This window comes from Suillus subaureus (genome assembly GCF_016647635.1).
Source record: "Suillus subaureus strain MN1 chromosome Unknown BJ212scaffold_70, whole genome shotgun sequence".
Taxonomy (NCBI): domain Eukaryota; kingdom Fungi; phylum Basidiomycota; class Agaricomycetes; order Boletales; family Suillaceae; genus Suillus; species Suillus subaureus.
In genome coordinates, this window is record NW_024538626.1 from 65986 (window position 1) to 90083 (window position 24098).

At 48.9% G+C, this 24098-nt stretch overlaps 10 protein-coding genes across 10 annotated transcripts; 7 read left to right on the plus strand and 3 right to left on the minus strand.

The window, feature by feature from the left end:
* Positions 1–442: 442 nt before the first annotated feature.
* On the minus strand, positions 443–2567 carry BJ212DRAFT_1396573 (uncharacterized protein). Its single transcript, XM_041337215.1, has 7 exons — positions 2317–2567; positions 2009–2253; positions 1847–1883; positions 1662–1794; positions 1489–1597; positions 1193–1428; positions 443–1138 (listed from the first exon to the last, which is right to left on the minus strand). The coding sequence occupies exons 1-7, from the start codon at positions 2398–2400 to the stop codon at positions 819–821; spliced, it is 1164 nt and encodes a 387-aa protein (XP_041186465.1). The 5' UTR covers positions 2401–2567; the 3' UTR covers positions 443–818.
* Positions 2568–2601: 34 nt separating this feature from the next.
* On the plus strand, positions 2602–4281 carry BJ212DRAFT_991659 (pre-RNA processing PIH1/Nop17-domain-containing protein). The gene is made up of 6 exons (XM_041344525.1): positions 2602–3025; positions 3130–3219; positions 3276–3598; positions 3709–4008; positions 4061–4081; positions 4150–4281. Exons 1-4 carry the CDS (start codon positions 2689–2691, stop codon positions 3946–3948), a joined length of 990 nt encoding a protein of 329 aa, XP_041186466.1. The 5' UTR covers positions 2602–2688; the 3' UTR covers positions 3949–4008; positions 4061–4081; positions 4150–4281.
* Positions 4282–4956: 675 nt separating this feature from the next.
* Positions 4957–5797, minus strand: BJ212DRAFT_1304662 (uncharacterized protein; the record flags this gene model as incomplete). Its single annotated transcript, XM_041333652.1, has 7 exons — positions 4957–5006; positions 5074–5167; positions 5228–5327; positions 5387–5430; positions 5479–5552; positions 5604–5644; positions 5688–5797. The coding sequence occupies 7 exons, from the start codon at positions 5795–5797 to the stop codon at positions 4957–4959; spliced, it is 513 nt and encodes a 170-aa protein (XP_041186467.1).
* A 964-nt stretch (positions 5798–6761) lies between these two features.
* Positions 6762–8615, minus strand: BJ212DRAFT_1396588 (uncharacterized protein). Its single transcript, XM_041337216.1, has 2 exons — positions 8467–8615; positions 6762–8412 (listed from the first exon to the last, which is right to left on the minus strand). Exons 1-2 carry the CDS (start codon positions 8470–8472, stop codon positions 7066–7068), a joined length of 1353 nt encoding a protein of 450 aa, XP_041186468.1. The 5' UTR covers positions 8473–8615; the 3' UTR covers positions 6762–7065.
* Positions 8616–9579: 964 nt separating this feature from the next.
* BJ212DRAFT_1285361 (glycoside hydrolase superfamily) lies at positions 9580–11594 on the plus strand (the record flags this gene model as incomplete). The annotated part of the gene is made up of 8 exons (XM_041331884.1): positions 9580–9618; positions 9670–9743; positions 9797–9828; positions 9884–9982; positions 10035–10086; positions 10132–10283; positions 10342–10376; positions 10428–11594. 8 exons carry the CDS (start codon positions 9580–9582, stop codon positions 11592–11594), a joined length of 1650 nt encoding a protein of 549 aa, XP_041186469.1.
* A 1455-nt stretch (positions 11595–13049) lies between these two features.
* On the plus strand, positions 13050–14678 carry BJ212DRAFT_992086 (uncharacterized protein). Its single transcript, XM_041344529.1, has 6 exons — positions 13050–13446; positions 13494–13611; positions 13670–13706; positions 13805–13973; positions 14161–14351; positions 14449–14678. Exons 2-6 carry the CDS (start codon positions 13532–13534, stop codon positions 14635–14637), a joined length of 666 nt encoding a protein of 221 aa, XP_041186470.1. The 5' UTR covers positions 13050–13446; positions 13494–13531; the 3' UTR covers positions 14638–14678.
* A 25-nt stretch (positions 14679–14703) lies between these two features.
* Positions 14704–15717, plus strand: BJ212DRAFT_992164 (uncharacterized protein). Its single transcript, XM_041344530.1, has 3 exons — positions 14704–15079; positions 15178–15572; positions 15638–15717. Exons 1-2 carry the CDS (start codon positions 14903–14905, stop codon positions 15568–15570), a joined length of 570 nt encoding a protein of 189 aa, XP_041186471.1. The 5' UTR covers positions 14704–14902; the 3' UTR covers positions 15571–15572; positions 15638–15717.
* BJ212DRAFT_992315 (uncharacterized protein) lies at positions 15343–18025 on the plus strand. Its single transcript, XM_041344531.1, has 4 exons — positions 15343–15729; positions 15800–15985; positions 16038–16182; positions 16231–18025. Exons 1-4 carry the CDS (start codon positions 15688–15690, stop codon positions 17871–17873), a joined length of 2016 nt encoding a protein of 671 aa, XP_041186472.1. The 5' UTR covers positions 15343–15687; the 3' UTR covers positions 17874–18025.
* Positions 18026–20310: 2285 nt separating this feature from the next.
* On the plus strand, positions 20311–22271 carry BJ212DRAFT_992052 (heterokaryon incompatibility protein-domain-containing protein). The gene is made up of 2 exons (XM_041344528.1): positions 20311–20462; positions 20511–22271. The coding sequence occupies exons 1-2, from the start codon at positions 20420–20422 to the stop codon at positions 22133–22135; spliced, it is 1668 nt and encodes a 555-aa protein (XP_041186473.1). The 5' UTR covers positions 20311–20419; the 3' UTR covers positions 22136–22271.
* A 6-nt stretch (positions 22272–22277) lies between these two features.
* Positions 22278–23282, plus strand: BJ212DRAFT_991891 (uncharacterized protein). Its single transcript, XM_041344527.1, has 5 exons — positions 22278–22358; positions 22451–22640; positions 22700–22817; positions 22876–22912; positions 23003–23282. The coding sequence occupies exons 1-5, from the start codon at positions 22329–22331 to the stop codon at positions 23180–23182; spliced, it is 555 nt and encodes a 184-aa protein (XP_041186474.1). The 5' UTR covers positions 22278–22328; the 3' UTR covers positions 23183–23282.
* Positions 23283–24098: the final 816 nt, after the last annotated feature.

Genomic DNA, 24098 nt, shown 5'->3' on the forward strand with positions numbered 1-24098 from the left:
AATGACAAATTCAATCTCTGGTGATCAGGGGCAAGCGAGTACCCGGAGGGAGGTGGTAAAAAGATAACATTATCTGCATCTCAGGAGAAATGCTCGGACGGACAGACTCGTATCATGATAGGAATTGACACTTGGAATGAATTGTGAAACACTTGGAAAATTCTGTTGCGAATGTCGGCCGACGTCGCTCAGAATGTCTCACTTCTCAGACTGCGATTTCGACCCGGGATCAATCTCCTAGTTGAGTGCTGACCAGACCTCTCACATCGTGTTAGAAGTCATTAAGAACTGGGTAACTTGGTACACGCACGAATGTGGAGCGGTCCAATAAGCCGTAGCGTAATTATCTCATTTGACGGATAAGTACTTATACCGTGACGCGCTTGGATCCAGCGCATGTGCAGATACCCTACATAGGTTATGAATATGGATATTTTGTTTCGCCATCTACGAGGTCGATGGCTCAATTATGTATTACAAACTAAACACATAGGTACACCGCTCGAACACACGTGCTTCGGTTCGAAATTTGTAGGACTTAGTACTGAAATCGGTACTCATAATTGAACAATGAATCAGCCATAAACATATTTATATTATCGTATCATGTTTTGGGTGACAAAAGATAGAGCATAAGAATAGGTTAACCGCGCAAGGCCTCGATGCTATTAACTACAACAATACAGCAAGAGCCCTCCATCTAAAGGTCTAATACTATGGACGTTGGAAGAGGTAGTATGACTGGCTAAAATACAACACGAACATAGGGACCATATACATGTACCAAATGATCCACAAAGTTACAAAATGACCCGAGCTCACGGCGATGGAGGTGTGCCACGTTGGAAGCCAGCTGGCCGTTGCAGGCCTTGTTCAAAGAGGTAATCACGGCGCGCCTTGACGGCCGCGTTAAGCCTATCCAACATGCCCACAGTGCACTCCCAATCCACACATGCGTCGGTGATGGAAACACCGTGCTTCAGTGCAGAGGGTCCCTCAGCAGGAACATCTTGGCGTCCTGAGTTGATATGGGACTCGATCATGACACCGGTAACATTCCTGTCACCAGCAGCGAGCTGGGAGCAGATATCATCAACCACCTTAGGCTGGTTGTTGTGGTTCTTCTGCGAATTGCCATCTAAAACAGTTAAATGAGTTCCCTCGCTAATTATTGATTAAGATTTATGCTTACGACTGCAGTCAATCATAATGCTGGCATGGTTTATTGGGCGCGCCTTCTCAATTGATTTAGAAGCTGCGCGAACGTGCTCGGATGCAAAATTGGGACCCTTGGTGCCACCACGGAGGATGACGTGAACATCCTGGTTTCCGCGTGTCTTGACAATGGCGGCAAGACCTTGCTCCGTCACACCCATGAACGCGTGGGGGTTAGAGGCGGAGCGCATCGCGTCAATAGCGACTGTGACACTGCCATGATGACCATTAGCGATATGTTCCTCAATAAAAACGTATACGATGATGTCGTACCTTCCGTCAGTGCCGTTCTTGAATCCTATAGGAAAAGAAACACCGGAAGCGAGCTCGCGGTGGAGTTGGGATTCCGTTGTTCGGGCTCCAATCGCTCCCCAAGAGATAACTGCGTGTGAAGAAATGAGGCAGTGTTAGAAAGAACATGTGGAAAGTGATAAGGTGTGACGTACGGTCAGCGATGTATTGAGGCGAGATGGTATCGAGAAGCTCGGAACCGACAGGGACACCGATATCGGTAAGGTCACAGAGAAGCTGTCTAGCCACCCGAAGACCCTTGTTAATCTTGAAGGAACCATCAATATCCTGCAAAGACAGATGAGCAAAAACAGAGGTAAAAAGGAGAAAATTGGCTGACGGGGTCGTTGATGAGACCTTTCCATCCAACAGTGGTTCTAGGTTTCTATAATAGGGAATAGGTGAGTCATTGCCAGGAACTGATGTGCGGCCGGCGAACCTCACTAGAGCGATACACATAACGTTAGTATAGTACAATGTACAAGGAACAGGCACAACTTACAAGTACGCGCGCATCACGATGAGGAGATTATCCCATGATGGCATTTTCGATTTGAGCAAATTTGCATACTCAATAGCTTGGTCTGCACAGTGAATGGAGCAGGGGCCAACAATGACGAGGATACGGTCGTCCTGACCCGCTACAATGCGAGCAGCGTTGTAACGAGCAGCTGCAATTGTGAGCTGTGAGGCCGATGTGGGCTGAACTTCATGCCTGAGCAGAGCAGGCTGAACCAGGGGGTCATACTGCTCAGTTTTTAACGAATGATGAGTATCAAATGGTAGGGGTTAGAGCAGTTGGACACATACACCAATGACACGTCTATCCTGGATGTATTGTTGTAGCTTCTGGTCATCGTCGACATCGGGAATGGGGGTAACGTTGTAGGCCATTGTAAAGAGAATTGAAATGAATCAAATATGATTAGTTTTACAAGGAGGAGGAGAGGTTGATCGTGTTGAGCCACTGAAAATCAACGGGTTTTTATAGCATGTGCGAGGCCGAGTAATTTTCCGATTTATCAGAGAAACACAGCAAACGTTGACAAGTCATTCGCAAATTGGCAATTTCGTAATTGACATTCAATTTTGGTAAGGGTAGGTCCTTAGACCGGATATGGAAGTGATGTTATTCATGGAACAGCTCGCTGTTTCCACTTGGTTTCCACGCTATGTTCGCTAATGTCCTCTTCAATCAGTCTAGCGCTAAATCCAGTGCCCGGCTTCTGTGTAAAATCAAACGTGCTGCAACCCGTCGTCGTCCCCAGAACCGCCACCAGTCATCCTCCCAGTACGCCCTCCGATGCGCTAGGAGTCCTCTCAAACACACCAACCACTATTCCGAAAGGACTTAAAGTTTTCGTCAACATAGCATGGGACACGAATGTACCTCCACCTCCACCTCGTAGTGAAGATGTAATCCAAAAAGCAATGCGTGGTCAAGACTATGACGGATCAAATTCGGATGGATGGTTCATTCCAGTCGTAGTGTCAGATCTTCGTGATGACAAAGACAAAGGTCGGTACTGTCCTTTATCCGTCTCCGAGTACTTCGCTCAAGCACCATTCCCGGCTGAAATTCTCGCCCCATGTGATTGACATCCATTGTGTCATTGTCTTCAGCCGGTCAACCAGCCCTTGTCGTTGACTGTGTCTTCAACACATCCATCAAATCTCGCCTGAAAGAAGCAAACTTCAAAGCATTCATCATAGGTACGTGATTTGATGCCTCGCTAGCCGATACATTACCTGACTATGACTTGGCATAGAACTTGCGCTGCAGCGTGTTGAATCGCACACCTCACTCTTGCTTTCTCGGCAGATCGGCACGCCCAACATTGCCTCGAAAGGCAAACCTGTGTCGCGACAAGTGCTCGTGCCTGGACTGCTCTTTCCGCCCGGTCACCCTCACCACAAGTCCAACGCTAAGACTACTCTCATTCAGGAACTAGCTTCTCCAACAGCTACCGCATCGGCTCCAAGTGTCAAGGGGATATTCAAAAGCGCATCGAATACCCAGACTCCCACATGGACGTGGACCCCGACGAAGGACCAGCGCAAAATCCGCTTCATGATCAATGTGCCCAATCTGGTAAGTCTCATCCCCCGGCATACTATCGAGTCCGTCCGTCTGTTTCCACGGAGACATAGTATCGTCAATAATTTAGTTCCTGTATTGATAGTAATCATTGGGTCATACAGACTCACACCCATATCTCCAACTCGACACTCGATGTAGAACCACGAAGAGTGATGCTACACGTTCCTTCCTTATATGACCTGGATATCAACTTCGATGTGACACCAGATACCGAGCCTATGGCCACGAATCGTCGTCTTGGCGAAGGTGCCACAGAACTCAAAAGGTTGAGAGATCTCGATGTGGACGGTGCCAAGGCGGAGTGGAGGGTTGCTGAAAAGGCTATAGTTCTTCTGGCTTAGCATGGTTTAGCAGCCCAGGCGCTATACCACCAAGCCAGGGTAACCTTGACGAAATGAAAAGTTTTAATTATCTACGTGACAATGCAACCTGTTATACTCAAGCATGCAACAGGGACAGATTCTAACATAAGCCGTGAGTTTCAATATTTATTCATTCATTCATTAGCTAACTGTACCTTCGCTTCTGCCGACGGCCACCAGCGATAACTTATCCATGCTCGGGTCGCAACTGCACACGAACAGCACTTCGGGTCCCGACACGAAGATTAACGAGGTCGCGAATTGTGCCCTAGATATGACAATGATAGGCCCTCCTTGTCTTCATACCCACGTTGTACCGTTGGTGTCCAAGCTTAAGGTTTATCGGGTTTTTATTATCTGTTAGCTCATATCCCATGCGTGTCATGCACGTTGCTTCCTCGACTTTGGTAAGAACGAGCGTCAATACTGATCTTAGCTTGAACCCTCATTGTTTCGTAAAAATTGCTGTGGCGTTCTGATCGTCTTCATGTTATTCCTCCTTTGATAAAGCGCGCCGGCGATCTATGTCTGCATCGCATCCAGGGACCGTCCGAGATTTACGAAGGACGCTTACCAATTACTTTTCATCTCCTACGTCTCCGGAGGCTCGCAGAAGCCCGCCCTCCCTGTATAGTCCAGGTACTATCTTACCATTTTTAGAGTTCTTTCCCGCCGCATCAGCAGCGAGAAGAGAAGCTATCAGCCCCGGAGAACGGGCCTTGCGAGTTCATTGTACAGGAAAGTCTCGACCAGCAGTGCTTCTGACTCCACGTCATCTGGGAATCAAAATCGTGACGACTTATTGGTACATGTTCAGCGGTAAAGTAGAACTACTGCATGCCATACGATATGATAGCGGTGATGGAACGCCTGATATGTCGAGCAGTCCATAAATACGGTTCATTAACATGGGCTACGCTGGCCGTATTCACACTCAATTAATACAGGCCAAGCTAGCCAAGGGGGAACAATAAACTGCTCTATCATTTAGCAATCGAAGTGCAACGTGCCTAGTTCCTGGGCAATATCCCGCGTGGCTATGGAGCGGGGGGAAGGAAGATCAGACGCGGAGCAGCAAGAGAACGGAGATGGCCATACACTGACAAGCACCCTTGATGAGGGCCATCCCTTCCAGTTGGCCGTTCTCGACCTCGTGTCCAAGGCTGATGATCTCTTGGTGGTGTTTGACCGCGAGTGGCTGTAAGATGATATTTGCTTAGAGAATGAAATGATGGGTTCTTGGTGCTAAAAGACAGACTATAAGTTCTTCCTGTACTTCAGCAATCGCAGCTGTGATTTTGCGCTTCTTATCTTCTAGAATCGCATATTGTTCGAGGAAATCCTGATGAAGGGCCTCCCTTAGATCGCGGATCAGTGTTGAGCGGATAGCGATATACGCGGTGACCGGGCGTCCTACATCTCGTTTATGATGTTAGCGATTTCGGTTTCCTTGTTCTGGAGCTAGTTTGAAGGTGAAGATGAGAGATTATGGATATCGGGAATACGAACAGCAAGGTGGAGTTCCTTTTGTGTTGTCTGTACTATCTTATCGTCGCGTCCCCTTAGCTTTTTCTCCCATGTCGCTGGCAAGCGCATATGATCATGTCCAGTTAATGCTATGATGAATGACACACCTTTAAACTCCGCTGCGACGACTGCGAACGTTCTTGGAGATCTGTCGTCAGCGTGATAAATGGTATTAAATGTCACGAAAATACTCGTTGTGGTCATCGCTGCTGCCTTGAGAGTGCTTGAAATCTATGTCTCCTTCGTCTCCTGATAGTGTTTGAGAACGTGGTCTACTTGATGACACGCGTCTTCCGGGCATCTTGGATGATATCAGTGAGAAAACAAGCGAGTCGGTCAGAAGTTTGAAACTTGGCGCGCGTTTGTGGCAGCTAGGCGCAATCACGTGATTGCACCTACGCGTTCGACGCGTATGTGCGAACGGCCAAAATGCCGATACTCCTCAGCGAGGAGTGCGCGTCCGCACACGTTAGGCAAAGTTCGTACGCAGTTAAATCCCTCTTAAGCTTAGATCCTTTCTGTCGTTGTGGTAGAATACGCCGGTAGTGACACCGACGCGCCGCGGGAAACCGAGAGTTTGTTAGTTACAGCCTGTCGTTCCTTTCACACTGACGTCAGGCCAGAGAAATGAAAAGCAAGGAGACCGCTCTGCATCGTGGGGTAGGGATGGGTATACCATTGAACAAGTGGAAGTTCATCTCCGTATGAGGGGGGTGGGCGAGCCGCCCCTCAGGTAGATCAGCGCCCAATGTGGGTAGTTATCTTTATGTGCGCTAATGATAATTGGCCGCTTTGAGACTCATCCAACCGGGTACGTGGCAAGTTTGTTTGATCATATGTGCTTTTGTGGTAGCGATAATATTAATTTACTAATGGGCAACCACTTGAATGTTGGTGAAGACGGTCAACTCGCCGGCGGTATGTAAACTCATTCGGCGGGTGCCGGAGATGGGTGGAACGCGTAACAGACTTAAGCTATATGGAACTCCGCCTCGAGCTGTTATAGCTTAATAATAAAGCGCTGTGCAGTTCAGCCGCGCCAAGGTCCCTACAAGCTGTGAGTGAGTATGTGATGCTTGATTACAATTACATCACTTTGATGGAGTCGTGTAAATATTCACATCCGCACTGAATAGACGCACGTTGGCAGTACCTGCTGTGGTGTATTCGCAAACTACCCACTGAATTGCCCCTTAAGTTCCGCAGCGTGTACAATCCTGCTTCATTTCAAATCTTAAGTCGGAGATTCAGCTATTCCATGTATGACCGATTGCATCGTGCCTGGATTCTAATGTACAGTCAAAAGGGTATACATAAACTTAAGTGTTAAATACAGCATGGTTACGGAGTTTGAAAGACTTATTTCAGTCATGTCAGAAGGAGGGGGACTTTCCAGATATCAGTTTAGAATGAGGTGTTTTTCACATGCGGATCGGCGAGAACACTCGCATCTGACTCGTCGGCAGCTTGAAAGGTACGTTCAAAACGCCATGCAATATAATTATGAAACACAAGTACCAGTGTAGCGGTACCCCAGCGCCCGGTACAGACCCTAGCTCCTCCTATCACTCAGTCTGCCTGCATAATGTGCCATCGTGGTACAATAATAACGCTTCTTGGAGGCATTAATGGCTCAACCGAAAGACCTCCTAATACTTCCTTCGGCACCACAGGGGAGAGCATAGCCTTGTACCACGGCATCCAGGCCAAGACATCCCTGCCCTCTTCGAAATTACGACTCGGCTCGATAACGTGTGGAAAAAGGACGACATAGCATTGATCTCTTAAATCGGTTATGTTGGCGAACCTGTGGCGCGACGAGATGCGGCATATAGCGATGTGCACACGAGTAGGGGTGGGGGTTTTCGTGGGAAGGGGTAGTACTCGTAGAATACGGAGCTGCAAATCGCACGATAAAGTCGGTGCGGAGGGTGACGCAGATGAGAGCCTCTGTTTAAGCTGTAGGCACCAAAGGGTATAGTCGGTTCTTGTGCCTGAGATGAGGTGTTGTGCACGCGCCGCCATTCCACCACTGTTGGTATCGCGCGCTTCAGTAACAATCGGCCAATGACCTCGCGACACGCGCACGTACCGTACAAATTTCCCTTTAGCGCTTTTATTTTTGCTAGGGCTGAGTCCAATGCCGCGCTGTATCTCACGTTCGAATGGAGTGACGAAGTTGTGTCCGTGCTGTTGGAGGAAAAGCGAGAGCAGCTCAGCACCTGCGCCGTCCTTTGTGGGATTTATCGCGAAAGATGAGATGGGCTTCATGTTAGTCGACAATTTCTTTGAAGGAAACGGAGCAAAGCTAGGTGGAGCAAGAGGCTTCAGAACGATCGTTTTAGTATTCGGCTGAGGCCTTGGAGGTGGCTTGAGAACTGAGAAAGATCGAGGTTTGGAAGATGATGCATTTGCTGAGGCGCTGATTACAAACGAAGGTGGCTTGAGAGGTTGAAGAGGTCGAAGAGGTGCGGAAAGTGGTTTTTGACGGGATATAGGAGGATGTACAGATGCTGATTCCGAAGGGGCAATAATGAGGCGCTTCACGATTGGCGTGCGAGATATGTCTGACCCTGCGTTATTCGCAGTGATAATTGGGTTCGGTCGCTTGCGATTGCCGGTTAGGCGAACCGATACCTCTTTCTCCTTTCCCTTAGCCTCGCGTCCGAGTGAAGTGTCGCCAAAGTCGGGGAGTTCGGCAGTAAATGGATTTTGCGGTCGCTGTCGAACATGAATCGAATGCTTCGACTTGTCCTGCTTGTCATCAGGAACCTTTGTTGATGACCTGGCCTTCGGTGGATCAAAAGAAGACACGAAGGGTGGGGGAGGTTTGTACGCGGGTTTCGAGGTATTCTTCGTTGCTTGGAAGCCGTCAGGTCCTTGCAGGCGAGGTCTTTTGGCTGGTCGATTATTGGGCTGCCAGACGTGCCATCAGTATTTGGGATCAGAAGAAGTACATGTGTCACTGACCTCCATGTTGGCTTTAGGCTGAGAAGATGATGGCAACGACTTGTAAAGTTTTCGTCCCGTTTGTAAAGTGATAGGAGCCACATGAAGTTCCGCAATATATTGTTATGATTGGTCATCTCCGCCGCGCCGCGGTTGTGACACCCGCGACCGTGACGCTGACCAACAGAACACTCGTCGTTCGATTCAGATCTCATTCTCGGTAAAGTGCTTGCGAACGTGCATGGACTCGTACAGAGGATGTTCCTATCAACTCTAAATTATTGATGGTCCTGAGTGAGTGTTAACTTTCATGACGAGGCTGACAACTGTTTCAAAATTCAAATATCCAAGCCTCCTGAGTCTGTGTTCATCCTCGCCAACTGTGTGGGGTAGTACCAGGTAAGTTCCATGTCAGACTGCATCCATGCCTTGTCAACATCGCATCAATATCCCTGTCACTTCCGCGTCGAATTTTCGTGTCAGTGCATCACATGCCAATAATGCCTACATCATGTTAGGTGTGTGTTCAATTCAATCGCTGCCTAATTCTACACGCAGGGCCATCACGACCACATCAATGTGCCCCCAAGCAGTGTAGCACCCTTAACAATGGCCAGCTCATTCGGACATACGCCATTTCGATGGGAACCAATGCTATGTTCAAATAAAGGCGAATTCCAAATCATGTAAGTTATCAAATGCTGTAGCTTCCTGTTCGAGAAGCCCTTGTTGGAGCCCAGGCCAAGAGAGGCCAAGGTGCATAGAAGTCGGTTACTTTACGGTAATGTAACTAATAGCTATGGGTCTATTAGGATCAATCGAAATCGGAAGCGAGAACAGCAAGGCGAAAAACAGAGCCGTGATATCTGGGGAGGCCCGAACAACGGAGATCTACCGTGACAGTTATTATTGTCTACATATCATGCAGCCACGTGAATAGCAGGCTGCATTGGTTAGTAAGTATATAAAAGGCTTACTACTTGGTGCAGGTAGGTCTAACTAAGTAGTAGCCGGAGTGCCTTTTCAAGCACATCACATGGCCCAGGTCGAAAGTCATCTCATGACAACGTGATCACGATGTCTTGATACCGTGGCACCATATGGCAGACTTTCATCTCTTCGTTCCCGACCACCATGGATCTTTCAGACGAGGATAAGAGGGAGATCGGACAGGTGCGCCGAAAGCCGTTCTCAAGATGGACTAAACCCTGAGCACCGCTACAGCACTTCGTTTTTGGATTTCATGGGTATGAGGTCAGCGAGGATGCAAAAGAACTTATCGACAAGTATCATGTTGGGTAGGCAAAGACGCATATGGTTGTGCCCTGTGCTTACGGGCCATTTTAATCAGGAACATCATCCTCATGAAACGGAATGTGCAAAGTGAGACGCAATGTTTATTGAAATATTGACACTATGCGAATCATGATTACCTCAGGTGTGAAGCAGGTACACACGCTTGTTCAATCTTTGCAACAGTGCGCAAGAGATGCTGGACACAAGCATCCACTGATGATTGGGATTGATCAAGAGAATGGTGCGTTTCTCGGCGTCTGCTTCCACGTCAGGCTGATACTATAGTCACACAGGCCTTGTATCTGCGTTCAGCTCGACTGCAAAGTATCAAGCTGGGACACAGTTGTAAGCCGTGTCCTGTTGACCCTCTTTTGTCTCATCACTTTCCAGCCCAGGAGCTATGGCAATCGCAGCGACCGGTGATCCCGAATATGCCAGACGTTGTTCAGCGGCTTCAGCTCGTGAGATGAAAGCTGTTGGCATCAATTGGTCCTATTCTCCTGTAGGAGACGTGAATTCCGACCCACAGAACCCGGTCATTGGTGAGCGTCAAGTACTTTTGCTGCTCGATGGTGTCTTGACCTGTGCTCTTTCCTTGAGGTGTACGCTCTTTTGGAGATGGTGAGACCCAAGCTGTTTATTTGCTTGGAGAACTTTTACTAAGCTTCGGTGATTAGACCCCACAGAGGTTGCACGATTTGCGAAGGCGGTTGGCGATGGCCTTACACAAGGTGGTAGTCGCACCGTCCGCGAAACATTTCCCAGGGCACGGCGATACAAACGTTGACTCGCATCTGGGTCTCCCCGTCATCAACAAAAGTCGTACCGAGTTAGATCAAACTGAGTTGAAACCTTTCAAAGAATTGATCGACGCTGGCGTCGCCAGCATCATGACGGGGCACATGGTTATCCAGGCCCTGACTGGTGATAGTAAGACTCCAGCCTCCCTTTCACGAGCTGTGACTACAACTCTATTGCGGGAGGAGCTGCAGTTTGAAGGAGTGGTCGTGACGGATTGTCTGGAAATGAATGCGGTGAAGGAGAGGCAGGGAGGCGTACCGCGTGGTGCTGTCGAAGCGTTAGCAGCCGGCGCAGACGTGGTCATGGTTTGTCATACTATGGCATTCCATAGGGGATCGATTGAGGCCACCTACGAGGCAGTGCAGAAGGGCGAGCTGCATATGGACGAGCTGAGGAAAAGCGGAGAAAGGGTCACTGCGTTGAAACGGCAATTCGCCGGGACATGGGATGATGTGCTCGGAAATCCATTTGACGAGAAGGCGATGAATGCGTTGCAGGCGACGAACAAGAAACTAAGCGAGGAAGCATACGCAAAATCTACCGCGCTCATCTCTGGATCCCTTCCTGTGTTCTCTTCGGGCAAGATTGTGGTGATGACACCCATTGTAGAAAGCCTTAATGCAGCGGTGGATGATGCGGAAGGTGTGCAACGCACCGAGAAAGGCCACGTCCGGAACACAGCAGCGCCTTACTACATATCTTTTGCGGAGTCCGTGGGACGCCGCGCTGCAGATGTCGAACATTTGGTTTACGCAGCTGATTTCGACTGCAGAAGAGATTTTGGCGAGGGTCTCATATTCGTCACACGCAATGCGGATCGTAGCGCCTGGCAACTGGATGTCTTGGAGAGAGTTGCGACACAGGCCTCAAGTGGAGTGCCGATTGTGGTCCTGGCGAGCTGCGCACCGTATGAATTGTTCTCTAGGAGGATCTTAGGCGTGCAGGCATGCGTGGCAAGCTTCGAGTATACCAGTGAGGCGTTGGAGGCTGCTGCCAGCGTTATTTTCAACGAGGTCCCTCCGGTGGGGGAGTCGCCTGTCGGCATTAAATAACATTCGAGGACAATAAGCGTCGACTTGGGAGACAAATACCAGTACCGCTGCGATACAGTTGCAGTGCCATACATGAACATAGTATGCATTAACCCTCACCCTCGCACACCGATCATGGGTGCGCCCTTGATTGTTGGATCAATTTGAACTGTTAAAGAGGCTGCGTGCTGCTAGCCGAAAACTGATCACTGCTGCATACTTGAAAATGGCTCGCATACATCATGATAAGCCAATCCCCACAGCAGCTCTCTTCCAAAACCTCAAGGAGCTTGGTCTCGCCTGCAAATACTCGAAGAGCATTGCAGCCAAACACGACTGACAGATCTCGGTGGGCCAGCCTCGTTTACTTGATCGGGGGTATTCAAATTGTCAATATTAATGTATTCTGTTGCTCCTGCTGTCTCCAGTGAAGAAGTGGCCGCGACAGCATCAGAGAGATCTCCGACATAGCCAATTCCCTGAGCAGGACCTTCGTGAAGTTGGTAGCTGCCCTCCTGTGAACGCAAGAAATACTTGAGGCTGGTATAGGTATAGTGACCGTAGCAATGACATGTAGAGTGGAGTAGTAGCTAGTAGCTGCGTTTGATGTATGGGAATGAACATAATCTGCAAATGCAAGTGGTAAATGTACAAAGAAATGGTGTGGTTATCACTTCGTGGATTTTGAGTTCGTTCCTGAGAAGACCCAGACAAAAGGACTCGCCGCATTGCTAGTGGCACGCATCCAAAATTGCTAAGGCTTCCCTCCCATCGTTCCATGCATTCTATACTTTCAAGAACAGTATGTGCTCGATCTCCCATTCTTCCTCCAAATGCAGGTACAGAGCTCGTTCTTTTCGGTCGGGACCTGATCCTCCGGTAGACCTTGGGAAGTGCGAGTAAGAAATAGGTGCGAGATGGTGTGTTTCAAGGCATTCCCAAGTCTACACAACTTGAAACTGATTTGTCAACATTTCCACTACCTTTGAACAAACACGTGAGACTTGAGTGAAGGCTTTCGGAATCGACTGTACGTCACGGTAGTCTCATCGAGTTAATATATTCCCAGCTCTTTCTCTTTCTTTCTATCCCATCAATGAAGAAACTTTTTGGGCGCGACAGAGTGAAGCAGCAAGAGGTAATCTCACACAGAGATGTTGATGTTATCATCGATGAAGTAAGTCTTAACCTTCAACTTACTTTTGGCAACAATCATCCATGTCATGACTTGGATTATCACTAACCCGAATTTTGATGCGTGTGTGTAGGATGCACTACTTGTGCACCCCAAACGACCCTCAGAGGACCACCGTGACTGGGAGGTGCTATCTGATCCCCCTGTCCCTTCTAGTGCGTATCCTCAGTTTGCAGTGCCTCCGATGTCACAGCCGTTCGTCTTCCCTAGCTTCGATTCCACTTGTAATATTACCCGCGTGTTCTGGCACTCCATACAGCGTTACAAGTCAGACCACTACTACACCCACGCCCACGCTCATCCCCCAGACTAACCAAAACCCAACCCATACCGTGCGGAGAGACGGACGCAGGATCCAGAAGATACAGCACACGCCTGCCACACTTGGTATACTGAGGGCGCTCGATCCACATCTGGGGCATGCCTTGCAATAGACGCACCCGCACCATGTCCCCGAAGTACCAGACGATTCTTTTCCAGTTGAACACAGGGGTGGGGCAGAGAGGAAGAGTTTCTGGGATGGGATTATCAGAGACAGGGACAAGGACAAGGAGCGCGGACGTGATAAAGAGCGTGAAACTCGTGAGAAGGAAAAGGGAAAGGAAAGAGAAGAGGGCATAGGACGAGATCGCGTTTGGCGTGAGGAAGATAATCCCTCAGACCTGACGCGCATAATCGGTGCGCTATTTCAGTCGATGCTGTGTCTTTTATTTATACTGGCGGAGGGTACCTTACGGCGACCTCATCGGAGGACTGGGCACTCATGCTCGAGGTCTCCGAGCGCGCATCTGCTACTGAATTGAATGCCAAGGAGGCTATGAAAGCCCTTCGGAGGGAATTCAAGTGCGTTCTATAGCCTTGCCTCACTTTCTATACCATTGACAGGGTATCTGGGATACAGATATGCAGAGCCTAAATCTCAATTATGTGCTGCTAGGGTAAGCACTATCCGACTCGTTACTTCGTCCTTTATATCTCACCTTGGCAAACGTGTACTCGTCCGTTCTCCATCCAATTTGCATCACGGTTTGCACAGTTATGGGCAATAATGCTCCGGAACGCGTCCGATATCTTTCTAACTCAGATCAGCTCTCGTAATTTTATTGATACTCTCGGGGACGTTTTGACAAGCTCAAAAACAAGTCCTGTCGTCAGAGAACGACTAATGGAGGTGCTCGCAGCTGCCGCCTTTATCACTAGTTCACGTACGTGCTTATCTATCGCTAAATTCATTCTTAAATATATACACCCCCTTTTGTCGAAGATCTTCTTTCCTCATCTACTGCTACCTTTTGAAACCTGTTTGTATCGGTCTCGAGCCATTTCCTCATTCTATCGAACCACGTTCTTTTTGCGACGCTGACCCGACCTTTTGCCGACCCTTCTGCACAGGTCCCAGCCCCTCGCCCAAATCTGGACCATTGCCTTTCTCGCTTAAAGATCGCAACCGTTATGGAGATAGTTTCCGTGCCCTGTGGACCCGATTGAAACCCGCTGATAAGCCTGATGTGGGGATTCCATTCGACACCGAGAGCGATATGTTTAGCCCCCCTATAGTTACTACGCGTCCACCAATAGAGGAGGTCAGTTTTTTTGGTTTGTAGTTTATGACAGGCGCCTGATCAATTCTCCTGCTCTATTTTTTGCTCGCTTGTCTCGGTGATATCTTGTCGCGATTAGCGGCCGTCGAGGAAGAGTCTCCACCAGCGCGGTGTCGTTCCTCTAGAAGAGGACATGAAGCGCCTGTTTCAGGAATGCAAGATTGCGAAAGGAAATGCGACTATCCTTAGCGAGATGCTTGCATACGCGAAACCAGGTCAAATGGAAGGGAGCCTGGTACCGGTGCGTGATTTCTCAGTTAACCCATGATCCTCATTTTGTCAGTTTGCCACATCACCTTTGCGTGACATGACTCTCCTTCTCCTATCCTATCGATATCAATTTGACCGTTTTATAGGAATTTTTGGCGAAGTGTCGCGGGTCGCAAGAACTCATATATGCCAAAATTCCATGGGCATCTGCAGGCGCTGAACGGTCGCGCAATGAGCGAGAAAGGGATGCAGAAGGAAGTGGACATACGAAATCGCAGCCTGATGTCCAAATCAGCTTTCTGCCAAGTCGAGATTACCATGGCATGGGTGCCTATGCGGATAGAGAGGAACTGACTTTGGAGGAGGAGCTTCTTTATGCGTTGCTTGATGCGAATGAAGTACTGATCATGGCGTTGAGAATGTATGATGATGTTATACGGGTTGCAGAGGAGTCGGTGGCTTTTGAGATTAGTAGCAGGGATTTAAAGATGGATCCAAGAGTGTGTTTTTCTTCTTTTCGCCCCTCCTCCTTGTACCCTGTATCAATCTATTTTCTTCCCTGTACCTCCTGACTGATGGAGACTGATATTTGGTATAGCGCATTGAAATGGAGTATCTCGGACAATCTCACCATCATTACGGAGGAGGCTCCTCGCGCACACCATCACCGATATCGCCACCTACCTCACGCACGCCATCACCACATACTTCATACACGCCATCACCACCTACATCTCTTCGCCAACTCGATCCTCCTCTCGTTGTTCCCTCACAAACTCATTTCCTTCCTCGGCTCTCCCCTGCCCATTCACACTACGGCCCACCACCACCTTACAGGAGCACATCAGCACTACTCGCGCCACCTCCGCCTCCACCCCTGGGACCCCGTTCTCATATATGCCTGCCGCACCCGCTGCTCCCGACGCCCTTACCCCCTCCATATAATACATCTCTCATAACCGAGCGTGAAGGTCGTGGAAGAAGTCGATAATGGTGCGTTACTTCCTCGTTCGGTTGATGACAAAAGTGTGGTTTGTTTTGATACGTGATTGATATAGAACCACACGACTCTAATAACTTGTGCTTTGCCCCCGACACAGCGGGTGCTATGTCCAGCCTCACCGTATTCCCCACGCACCTGGAAGAGGAGGCGAGTAGCTCAGTTTTGTTTGTGCTTGACAACGGTGCTATGATCTACTTTTTTCTGCTGTGCTGTATAGATGCCTTCCAGCCAGCCAGACACTACAATTGCTGCGAATGACCATGGCAAGGCTATTGATAGGGCTACCGACCCATACTGGTCAGGGATAAACCTGGACTTTTCAACCGATACCGTCTTTGCATATAGCAGTAAGGCAAATTTAGAAAAAATGCTGTGGGAGGACGCACTTCTTGATGCGCAAAAGGTGCAATGATATCAATCATGTTGGAACAAGTGCTCATTTTTGCGATGCATAGGTCATCATACTCAACCCATCGTCTCATCTTGGATACCAGTTGAAGCATGCAGCGCTTCATGGCGCGCGCCGCTATGATGAAGCGATCGAGACTTTCGAAATCATGCTCTCTAAGTTAGACAATGCTCCTGAAATGCAGCTACGAGGTAAGTACCAAATAATTCATATGTCAATATGCCTGACACTTCATCCAGAGCTGCGCCAGGAGTATTTCAGTCTATCCGAAGCAGACAATATTATTCGAAAAGTCATTTACGCTCAACTAGATGACGCCCCACTTCGTCTACTAGACACCGCTTCCGGGCTTTTGTGTGACCGAGAGGCGCAGATCTGTGCCTTTAAACTGAGCACCGAATACAAGGAACTTCTGTCATTCATAATCAAGCATGCAGACATCCGAACGGAGCATATCACAGAAGTGGCAGCGTTCTACTTCCGCTGTGTCATGTTATCACACATGTGGCAAGGGAAGGAGCCACTGCTGCACGACATCAAGGACAAGGTCGTGTACGGGTTCAATCCAGTCGATGGTATCGTGAAGTTGCAGTCATTCTGCAAAGCTGCGCGTGACATGGGCTATCGATGGGCTTGGATTGACACGTGTTGCATCGACCAGAAGAACAATGTCGAGCTCCAAAAATCACTCAATTCCATGTTTATTCGGTATCACCACTCGTCACTCACGATCGTCTACCTCGCGGATGTTCCGGCTTCATCCAAGTCTGGTGCACTAGCAAGGAGTGCTTGGAATACGCGTGGATGGACTCTCCCGGAATTTCTTGCTCCTAAAATCGTTTTATTTTACCAAAGAGATTGGACGCTATATCTCGACCACCACTCTGGCAATCACAAGGAGTCTTCCATAATTATGGGGGAGTTGGAGAATGCGACGGGCATAGATGCACATGCCCTAGTCAGCTTCTGTCCGGGAATGACAGGCGCGCGAGAGAAACTGCGATGGGCGTCGACGCGTGTCACAATAGTGCAGGAAGATGTTGCATACTCATTGTTTGGCATTTTCGGCATCCATCTACCTGTTATTTGTGGCGAGAAGAAGCAAAATGCACTCGGACGGCTGCTGCAGGAGATTGTGGCTCAGTCGGGCGACATCACTGCGCTGGACTGGGTCGGAAAATCATCCGATTTTAATAGTTGCCTGCCAGCCGATATTACTTCATACAGAGCTCCGCCGTGCGCGCTGCCATCTCTGTCCGAAGACGACATCCAGACATCGGTCTCCAGGCTGCAAAATGTACTGGATATTGATGTGGCCTTGAAACTTCATCGCCTGCTTGACGATCTGGGCGCCCCTCGTTTCGCGAACCGCAAACTGCGTCTGCCTTGTATCGCATTTCTTGTCACAGAAGTCAGAAGAAGCCATACTCAAGACCAGGAGGCATATTTCGCGTATGAAGTCAAGGCCAACGGACTTCGCGACCTGCTGATCACCACGGAAGACAAGCTAACACAATTTTCGCGGGCAAAGCCCAATCTTCAGACATTCTTACTCGTCCGTCCGTGGGACCCTTATCTCCTGGAGCTGCCTGACTTTGCAGACAATCCCCAGGGCATGGACAATTGGTCTGTGCGGGGGTCCATGTTTCGTGATAACCTCAGCGTGTTTTCTGGTGAAACAGGGCCAATTGATTCACAATCACATTCACGGGCGTTACGATTGATCGTTCGCCTTGGACAGCCTTTCGGCGCGTTTCTGCTAGCGCGGCAACGCGGTGGAGAATACAAGAGAATTGCGTCAGATCGCAATATCATTGCGCAAGTCAAGGAAGTGGCTGACTCTGTTCACAGAATGCATGTCAGGACACTGGAGATATCGTAGCAATATTTTTTGAAGGACAGTTCTTAACATTCATACGTTGCTGTACGTTGAAAGATCACCTTTTAAATACAAGTTGTAGTCATACATAACCCTTTGTACGATGATTATGAAAAGTGTACAACGAGAGGAAGGTCACTTCCGGAACAACTCAGGATCATACTCAACTTTCTATAGAGTTCGTGCGATGCCGTGTTGTCGATGTCGAACATTTATGCGTGATTTTGACTGCAGCAAGGTATTTCGACCAGGGGTAGTATTCGTCGCATGTAACACTGACCATAGTGCTAGGCAATTGGATGTTTTGAACAGTGATATTCCTAATCGACTGTCCCCGCTGGCTTCGACGACCACCATTCACAACCATCACTTTCTACATGGTTTTCGCTCAGCGCGTGACAGTATTTTGTAGAGAAAGTCAGGCTTGACCCCGGCCATTTGACTTTCTTTACCTCTCGGGTTTGCTTAATGCACGACAATTTTGTCTTCCAATTGTATGCTCGCACAGTCAGGAAGCTGCAGCATAGAATACGGAGGAGCCAGTCCAAAAAACGTGCTGTTGTAGTTGATCTGGCGCACTAGCAGTGACTCACGCGGCATTCCTACCAGGACCCAAGAAAAGGTCTATGTTAAAAATCGCTGGAGCTTGGGTCCAACAGTACTAGTTCCAGATGCTCCACTGAATGCCTCACCTGGTGTGTGTGGTATGTTTTTTTAACATCATATCGACTCACTTTGGGCACGGTCATGGTCCTGATGAGCCGCGCGCCGTATGGATTGTTCTCTAAGAAGGTATTTGGTGTGCAGGCATGCGTGGCGAGCCTTTGAAGCTGCTGCTAGAGTTGACTTTAATGAGGTTTATCCAGTATGGGAGTCGCCTGTCATTAACATCCGAGGACCATCGGATGAGCTGCCAGTCACGGTGGTCAGTGAGAACCCGAGCTTGATGCTGGGTTTGCAGTGTTTGAATCTGAAGACGTTTCTAAATCTATGGAAAATCATCCAGTTATTACATAAGTACTCTCAAGCTAAACTCGTGACCTGATCTCGGAGCAAGCGTGTCTAACATACTGACAACGTTTTTGCAAATAGCTGTTTAAAAAAAATCAAAATTTTGGAGATAACTCTACATATATACAGGACAGCACCAGGAGAATCCAGTCTATAGGACCCCCATGAGCGTCCTGTTGCATCTCCCGATTCACGAATGCCCTAGTGTGAAGGCGTACTAAGTACCCCCGCCGGCCGTTTTAGACGTGCGACTACATTTTTTACATAATTTATCAGGCTGTCGCGAGTTGACAGGACCTTAGGCTTTCCGCTGTTCCCAGTACATGTTTGGGCGAGATCGACCGAAGCAGCTATTGCAAGGAGATATGGCCACCTGGTACGATACCCTTAACTTACATCATCCCCGGCCCATTCCTCGGGTCTTTCCCGTGCTCTTCCCTGTCCATTCGCACTATGAATCTGATAGCCCATCACCACCACCGCCTTACGGCTCGCCCCACCAATACGATCTACCTCCCGTCGTTCCCTCAAAAACCCACCCACTTCCTCGGGTCCCCCCTGCGCTCCCCCTTGCCCATTCGCACTATGGTTCTCCACCACAGTCCATGAGCACACCAACACCGTTCGCACTGCCGCCACTCCCCATGGGTCCTCGCCCTCCTGTATTCCCGTTGCGCCCGCCCTCACCAGATATGGGTGACCTCGTGCGTCTGTCAAGGGGAAACTTGCTGGAAAATATGGGTGGTGCTTTGGACCGGTTGCACATGGACGAAGACGAAGACGATGTGGAGGAAGAAGGGGTTAAATTTCCCATACGACCGAGCGTGAAGGCGCTTGGAAGAGGAGGGTGTGGAAGAAGTCGATTATGGTGCGTTACGTTCTTATTCGGTTGATAACAATATCATGGTTTGCTGGTGCATTGTCGATGTAGATGACTTGGATGACTCGGATGAGGAGGTACGCAACGGGTATCACGCCAATGCAATGTGGCCTCTTACGCAGTATGTATATGACGCGGCTGCTGAGCGCACGGCGCAGTATCTGCGGGAAAGGAGAAGATCCCTCGACATTGCCCTCGACACAGCGGGTGCTAAGTCTAGCCTTGCCGCAGTTCCTACGCATTCACCAGTAGAAGAGGAGGTCAGTGCCTCGTCTTTGTTTGTGTTTAACGACGCTGCTATTCTTGTACTGTGCTGTACAGATACCTGCCAGCAAGCCAGATGCTACCATTGCCGTGAGCGATCACGACAGGGCTACTGAGGTTATCGACCCATACTGGTCAGGGATAGACCTGGATTTTTCAACCGATACCGTCTTTGCATATAGCAGTAAGGCAAATTTAGAAAAAATGCTGTGGGAGGACGCACTTCTCGACGCGCAAAAGGTGCAATGATATCAATCATCTTGGAGCCGGTGCTCATTTTTGCGATGCATAGGTCATCATACTCAACCCATCGTCTCATCTTGGATACCAGTTGAAGCATGCAGCGCTTCATGGCGCACACCGCTATGATGAAGCGATCGAGTCCTTTGAAATCATGCTCTCCAGATTAGACAATACTTCTGAGATGCAGCTACGAGGCAAGTGCCAAATAACTCATGTATCAAGATGCCTGACACTTTATCCAGAGCTGCGTCAGCAGTATCTCAGTCTATCCGAAGCAGACGATGCTATTCGAAAAGTCATTTACGCTCAACTCGACGACGCCCCACATCGTCTACTAGACACCACTACTGGGCTCCTGTGTGATCGAGAGGCGCAGATATGCGCCTTCAAACTGAGCACCGAATACAAGGGACTTCTGTCGTTCATAATCAAGCATGCGGAGATCCAAACGGCGCACATCAAAGAAGTGGTAGCGTTCTACTTCCGTTGTGTCATGTTATCACACATGTGGGTGGGGAAGGAGCCACTGCTGCGTGACATCAAGGACAAGGTCGTGTACAAGTTGAACCCTGTCGATGGTATCGTGAAGTTGCAATCGTTCTGCAAAACTGCACGCAACATAGGCTATCGATGGGCGTGGATTGATACTTGTTGTATTGACCAGAAGAATAATGTCGAGCTCCAAAAATCACTCAATTCCATGTTTGACTGGTATCGTCACTCGGCACTCACAATTGTCTACCTTGCGGATGTTCCGGCTTTGTCCAAGTCTGGTGCACTGACAAGAAGTGCTTGGAATACGCGTGGATGGACTCTCCCGGAGTTCCTTGCACCCGAAATCGTTCTCTTCTACCAAAGAGATTGGACGCTATATCTCGATGACCGCTCTGGCAATCACAAGGAGTCTTTTATAATCATGGGGGAGTTGGAGAATGCAACGGGCATAGATGCACATGCCCTAGTCACCTTCCGTCCGGGAATGGTAGGCGCCCGAGAGAAGCTACGATGGGCGTCGATGCGTGTCACAACAGTGCAGGAAGATGTTGCATACTCATTGTTTGGCATTTTCGGCATCCACCTACCTGTTATTTATGGCGAGAAGAAGCAAAATGCACTCGGACGGCTGCTGCAGGAGATTGTGGCTCAGTCGGGCGACATTACTGCGCTGGACTGGGTCGGAAAATCATCCGAGTTTAATAGTTGCCTTCCAGCCGACATTACTTCATATAAAATCCCACCATGCGTGCTGCCATCTTTGTCCGAAGATGACATCCAGACATCGGTCTCATGGCTGCAAAATGCCGTGGATATTGATGCAGCTCTGAAACTTTATAACTTGCTTGACAGTCTGGGTGCTCCTCATTTCATGAACCGCAGATTGCGTCTGCCTTGTATCGCATTCCCTGTCACAGAAGTCAGACGAAACCATGCTCAAGACCGGGAGGCATATTTCGCGTATCAAGTCAAGGCAAACGGACTTCGCGACCTGCTGATCACCACGGAAGACAAGCTGACACAATTTTCGCGGGCAAAGTCCACTCTGCAGACATTCTTACTCGTCCGTCCGTGGGACCCTTATCTCCTGGAGCTGCCCGACTTTGCAGACAATTGGTCTGTGCGGGGGTCTATGTTTTATGATACTTTTAGCATGTTTTCTGGTGAAACAGGGCCAATTGATCCGCAGTCGCACTCACGGGCGTTGCGATTGATTGTTCGCCTTGGACAGCCTTTTCGCGCGTTTCTGCTAGCGCGGCAGCGCGGTGGAGAATACAAGAGAATCGCGTCAGATCGCGATATCATTGCTCAAGTCAAAGACGTGGCGGGTTCTGTTCACAAAATGCATGTTAGGACACTGGAAATATCGTAATTGTACGCATTTTTGCTTCCTGTGAACGAGCGCAGCTCGTACAGAAATATCTCTCAATATTGTAGATAGTAGTTGGCTGTGTTACACAGTGTATGCCACTAGTACGCGGATACTATTTCTTTTTCCCATCAATCATGAAGCTCTTTAGTAAGCGCAAGAAAGCAGAGCAGCATCACCTTGCACAGAGACGTCGATGTTGTCATCGACCAGCGTCGTCGATGTAGTAAGTCTTAATTTCACCGGGTCACTTACTTTTGGCAACAATGTCTACTATGTCATAGCTTGGATTAAGTGTCACTAACCCGAACTTCATAGGATGGACTACTTGCGCACCTTAAGCGTCGGCCTTCAGGATATAACCACCGCGATTGGGTGGTGCTACCTGACCCTCTTGAGGATGAAGCCAAGGATCGTGCAAAAGAGCGAGGAATTGACGAAGAGGGTCGAGAGCGCTTTTGGGGCGAGAAAGATAATTCCTCAGAGCTTACTGTGACGCGCATGATTGGTGCGTCAGGCGATGCGGCCACTGTGCCTTTGATGCTGCGGGAACTAATATCGGTGTAGTACACCTTGCAGCAACCTCGTCGGAGGACTGGAGGCTCGTGCTTGAGGTCTGCGAGCTTGCGTCTGCTACTGGAACGAATGCCAAGGAGGCTGTGAAAGCCCTCAGGAGAGAATTGAAGTGCGTTTCATAGCTGTGTTCCACTTTGTATACCATTGACAAGGCACTTGGGATAAAGATATGCAGGGCCTGAATCTCAATTGTCTGCTGCTAGGGTAAGTACTCCCCGTCTTGCCATTGCTTCAAGATCCTTGATTTCTTACCTTGACAAACTCTCCATTCAATATACATTACCATTTGCATAGTTGTTGGAAATAATGCTCCGCAACACGTCCGATATTTTCCTTACTCAAATCAGTTCCCGTAAATTTATTGACACCCTCGAGGACGTGCTAATAAGCTCAAGAACGAGCCCTGTCGTTAGAAAACGACTAATGGAGGTGCTCGCAGCAGCGGCCTTTATCACCAGCTCACGTACGTGGTAATCTAATTTTATTCTTCACTATATATCCCCCTTGCTGAATATCTTTATTACCTTATCTGCTGTTTACTTTATATACATTTTTGGAAGCCCGTCTTTATCGATCTCGAGTCATGTCCTTGTTCCACTGAACCCCCATTCTTCACAGGTCCCCTGCCTTTGTCACCCAATGATCGTGGCAGTAACGGATTTCGTGCCCTATGGATGCGCTTGAAACCTGCTGACAAGCCTCCTGTGGGGATTCCCTTCGACACTGATGATGCTACGTTCAGCCCCTCCATAGGTTCTACGCGTCCACTAATAGATGAGGTCAGCGCCTCTTTTTATTTGTACCTTATGACGGTACTCTGATCAATTTTTGTGCTTTATTTTGTCCTGATGTCTTGTCACGATTAGTGGCCATCAAAGAAGAGTCTCCACCAGCGTTGTTTTATTCCTCCCGAGGACATGAAACTCTTGTTCCGGCTATGCAAGACCGCAATGGGAAACGCGATTGCCCTTAGCGAGATGCTTGCACATGCAAAACCGGAGCAGATAGAAGGGAGCCCAATACTCGTGCGTATTATTTCTCAGTTGACCTCCGCTCTCATTTTGTCAGTCTGCCACATCACCTTGCATGGAATTACCATTCTCCTTCATTATCAGCTCTTCGTTTTCTCTCCTGTCGTTATTTGTCTGACCGATGAACAGGATTGTCTGTCAAAATGCAACGCATCACGGGAACTGATCTCCACCCAAATTCCATGGGCGTCTGAAGGTGCTGAACGGTCGCGCAATGACAGAGAAAGGAATGCAGAGGGAAATAGACATACTGAACAACAAACCATAGAGGAGGAACTTCTCGACGCGTTGGTTGACGCGAATGAGGCGCTGCTGGGGGCATTGAATATGTATGACGATGTTGTGCGGGTGGCGGAGGA

Coding starts and splice junctions, on each gene's coding strand:
- BJ212DRAFT_992052 (XM_041344528.1), top strand. CDS start 20,420: ATGCTCTCCAGATTAGACAATACTTCTGAGATGCAGCTACGAG. Junction 20,463..20,510: donor TTCTGAGATGCAGCTACGAG/GCAAGTGCCAAA, acceptor CACTTTATCCAG/AGCTGCGTCAGCAGTATCTC.
- BJ212DRAFT_992315 (XM_041344531.1), top strand. CDS start 15,688: ATGTCCAGCCTCACCGTATTCCCCACGCACCTGGAAGAGGAG. Junction 15,730..15,799: donor CCACGCACCTGGAAGAGGAG/GCGAGTAGCTCA, acceptor TGTGCTGTATAG/ATGCCTTCCAGCCAGCCAGA. Junction 16,183..16,230: donor TCCTGAAATGCAGCTACGAG/GTAAGTACCAAA, acceptor CACTTCATCCAG/AGCTGCGCCAGGAGTATTTC.
- BJ212DRAFT_992164 (XM_041344530.1), top strand. CDS start 14,903: ATGGGTGCCTATGCGGATAGAGAGGAACTGACTTTGGAGGAGGAGCTT. Junction 15,080..15,177: donor ATTTAAAGATGGATCCAAGA/GTGTGTTTTTCT, acceptor TATTTGGTATAG/CGCATTGAAATGGAGTATCT.
- BJ212DRAFT_991659 (XM_041344525.1), top strand. CDS start 2,689: ATGTCCTCTTCAATCAGTCTAGCGCTAAATCCAGTGCCCGGCTTCTGT. Junction 3,026..3,129: donor TCGTGATGACAAAGACAAAG/GTCGGTACTGTC, acceptor CATTGTCTTCAG/CCGGTCAACCAGCCCTTGTC. Junction 3,599..3,708: donor TGATCAATGTGCCCAATCTG/GTAAGTCTCATC, acceptor TGGGTCATACAG/ACTCACACCCATATCTCCAA.
- BJ212DRAFT_992086 (XM_041344529.1), top strand. CDS start 13,532: ATGCTCGAGGTCTCCGAGCGCGCATCTGCTACTGAATTGAATGCCAAG. Junction 13,707..13,804: donor CTCAATTATGTGCTGCTAGG/GTAAGCACTATC, acceptor CGGTTTGCACAG/TTATGGGCAATAATGCTCCG. Junction 13,974..14,160: donor CGCCTTTATCACTAGTTCAC/GTACGTGCTTAT, acceptor CCTTCTGCACAG/GTCCCAGCCCCTCGCCCAAA.
- BJ212DRAFT_991891 (XM_041344527.1), top strand. CDS start 22,329: ATGTTGTCATCGACCAGCGTCGTCGATGTA. Junction 22,359..22,450: donor CGACCAGCGTCGTCGATGTA/GTAAGTCTTAAT, acceptor CGAACTTCATAG/GATGGACTACTTGCGCACCT. Junction 22,641..22,699: donor TACTGTGACGCGCATGATTG/GTGCGTCAGGCG, acceptor ATATCGGTGTAG/TACACCTTGCAGCAACCTCG.
- BJ212DRAFT_1396573 (XM_041337215.1), bottom strand. CDS start 2,400: ATGGCCTACAACGTTACCCCCATTCCCGATGTCGACGATGACCAGAAG. Junction 2,254..2,316: donor AGGATAGACGTGTCATTGGT/GTATGTGTCCAA, acceptor AAAACTGAGCAG/TATGACCCCCTGGTTCAGCC. Junction 1,795..1,846: donor AAGGTCTCATCAACGACCCC/GTCAGCCAATTT, acceptor CTGTCTTTGCAG/GATATTGATGGTTCCTTCAA.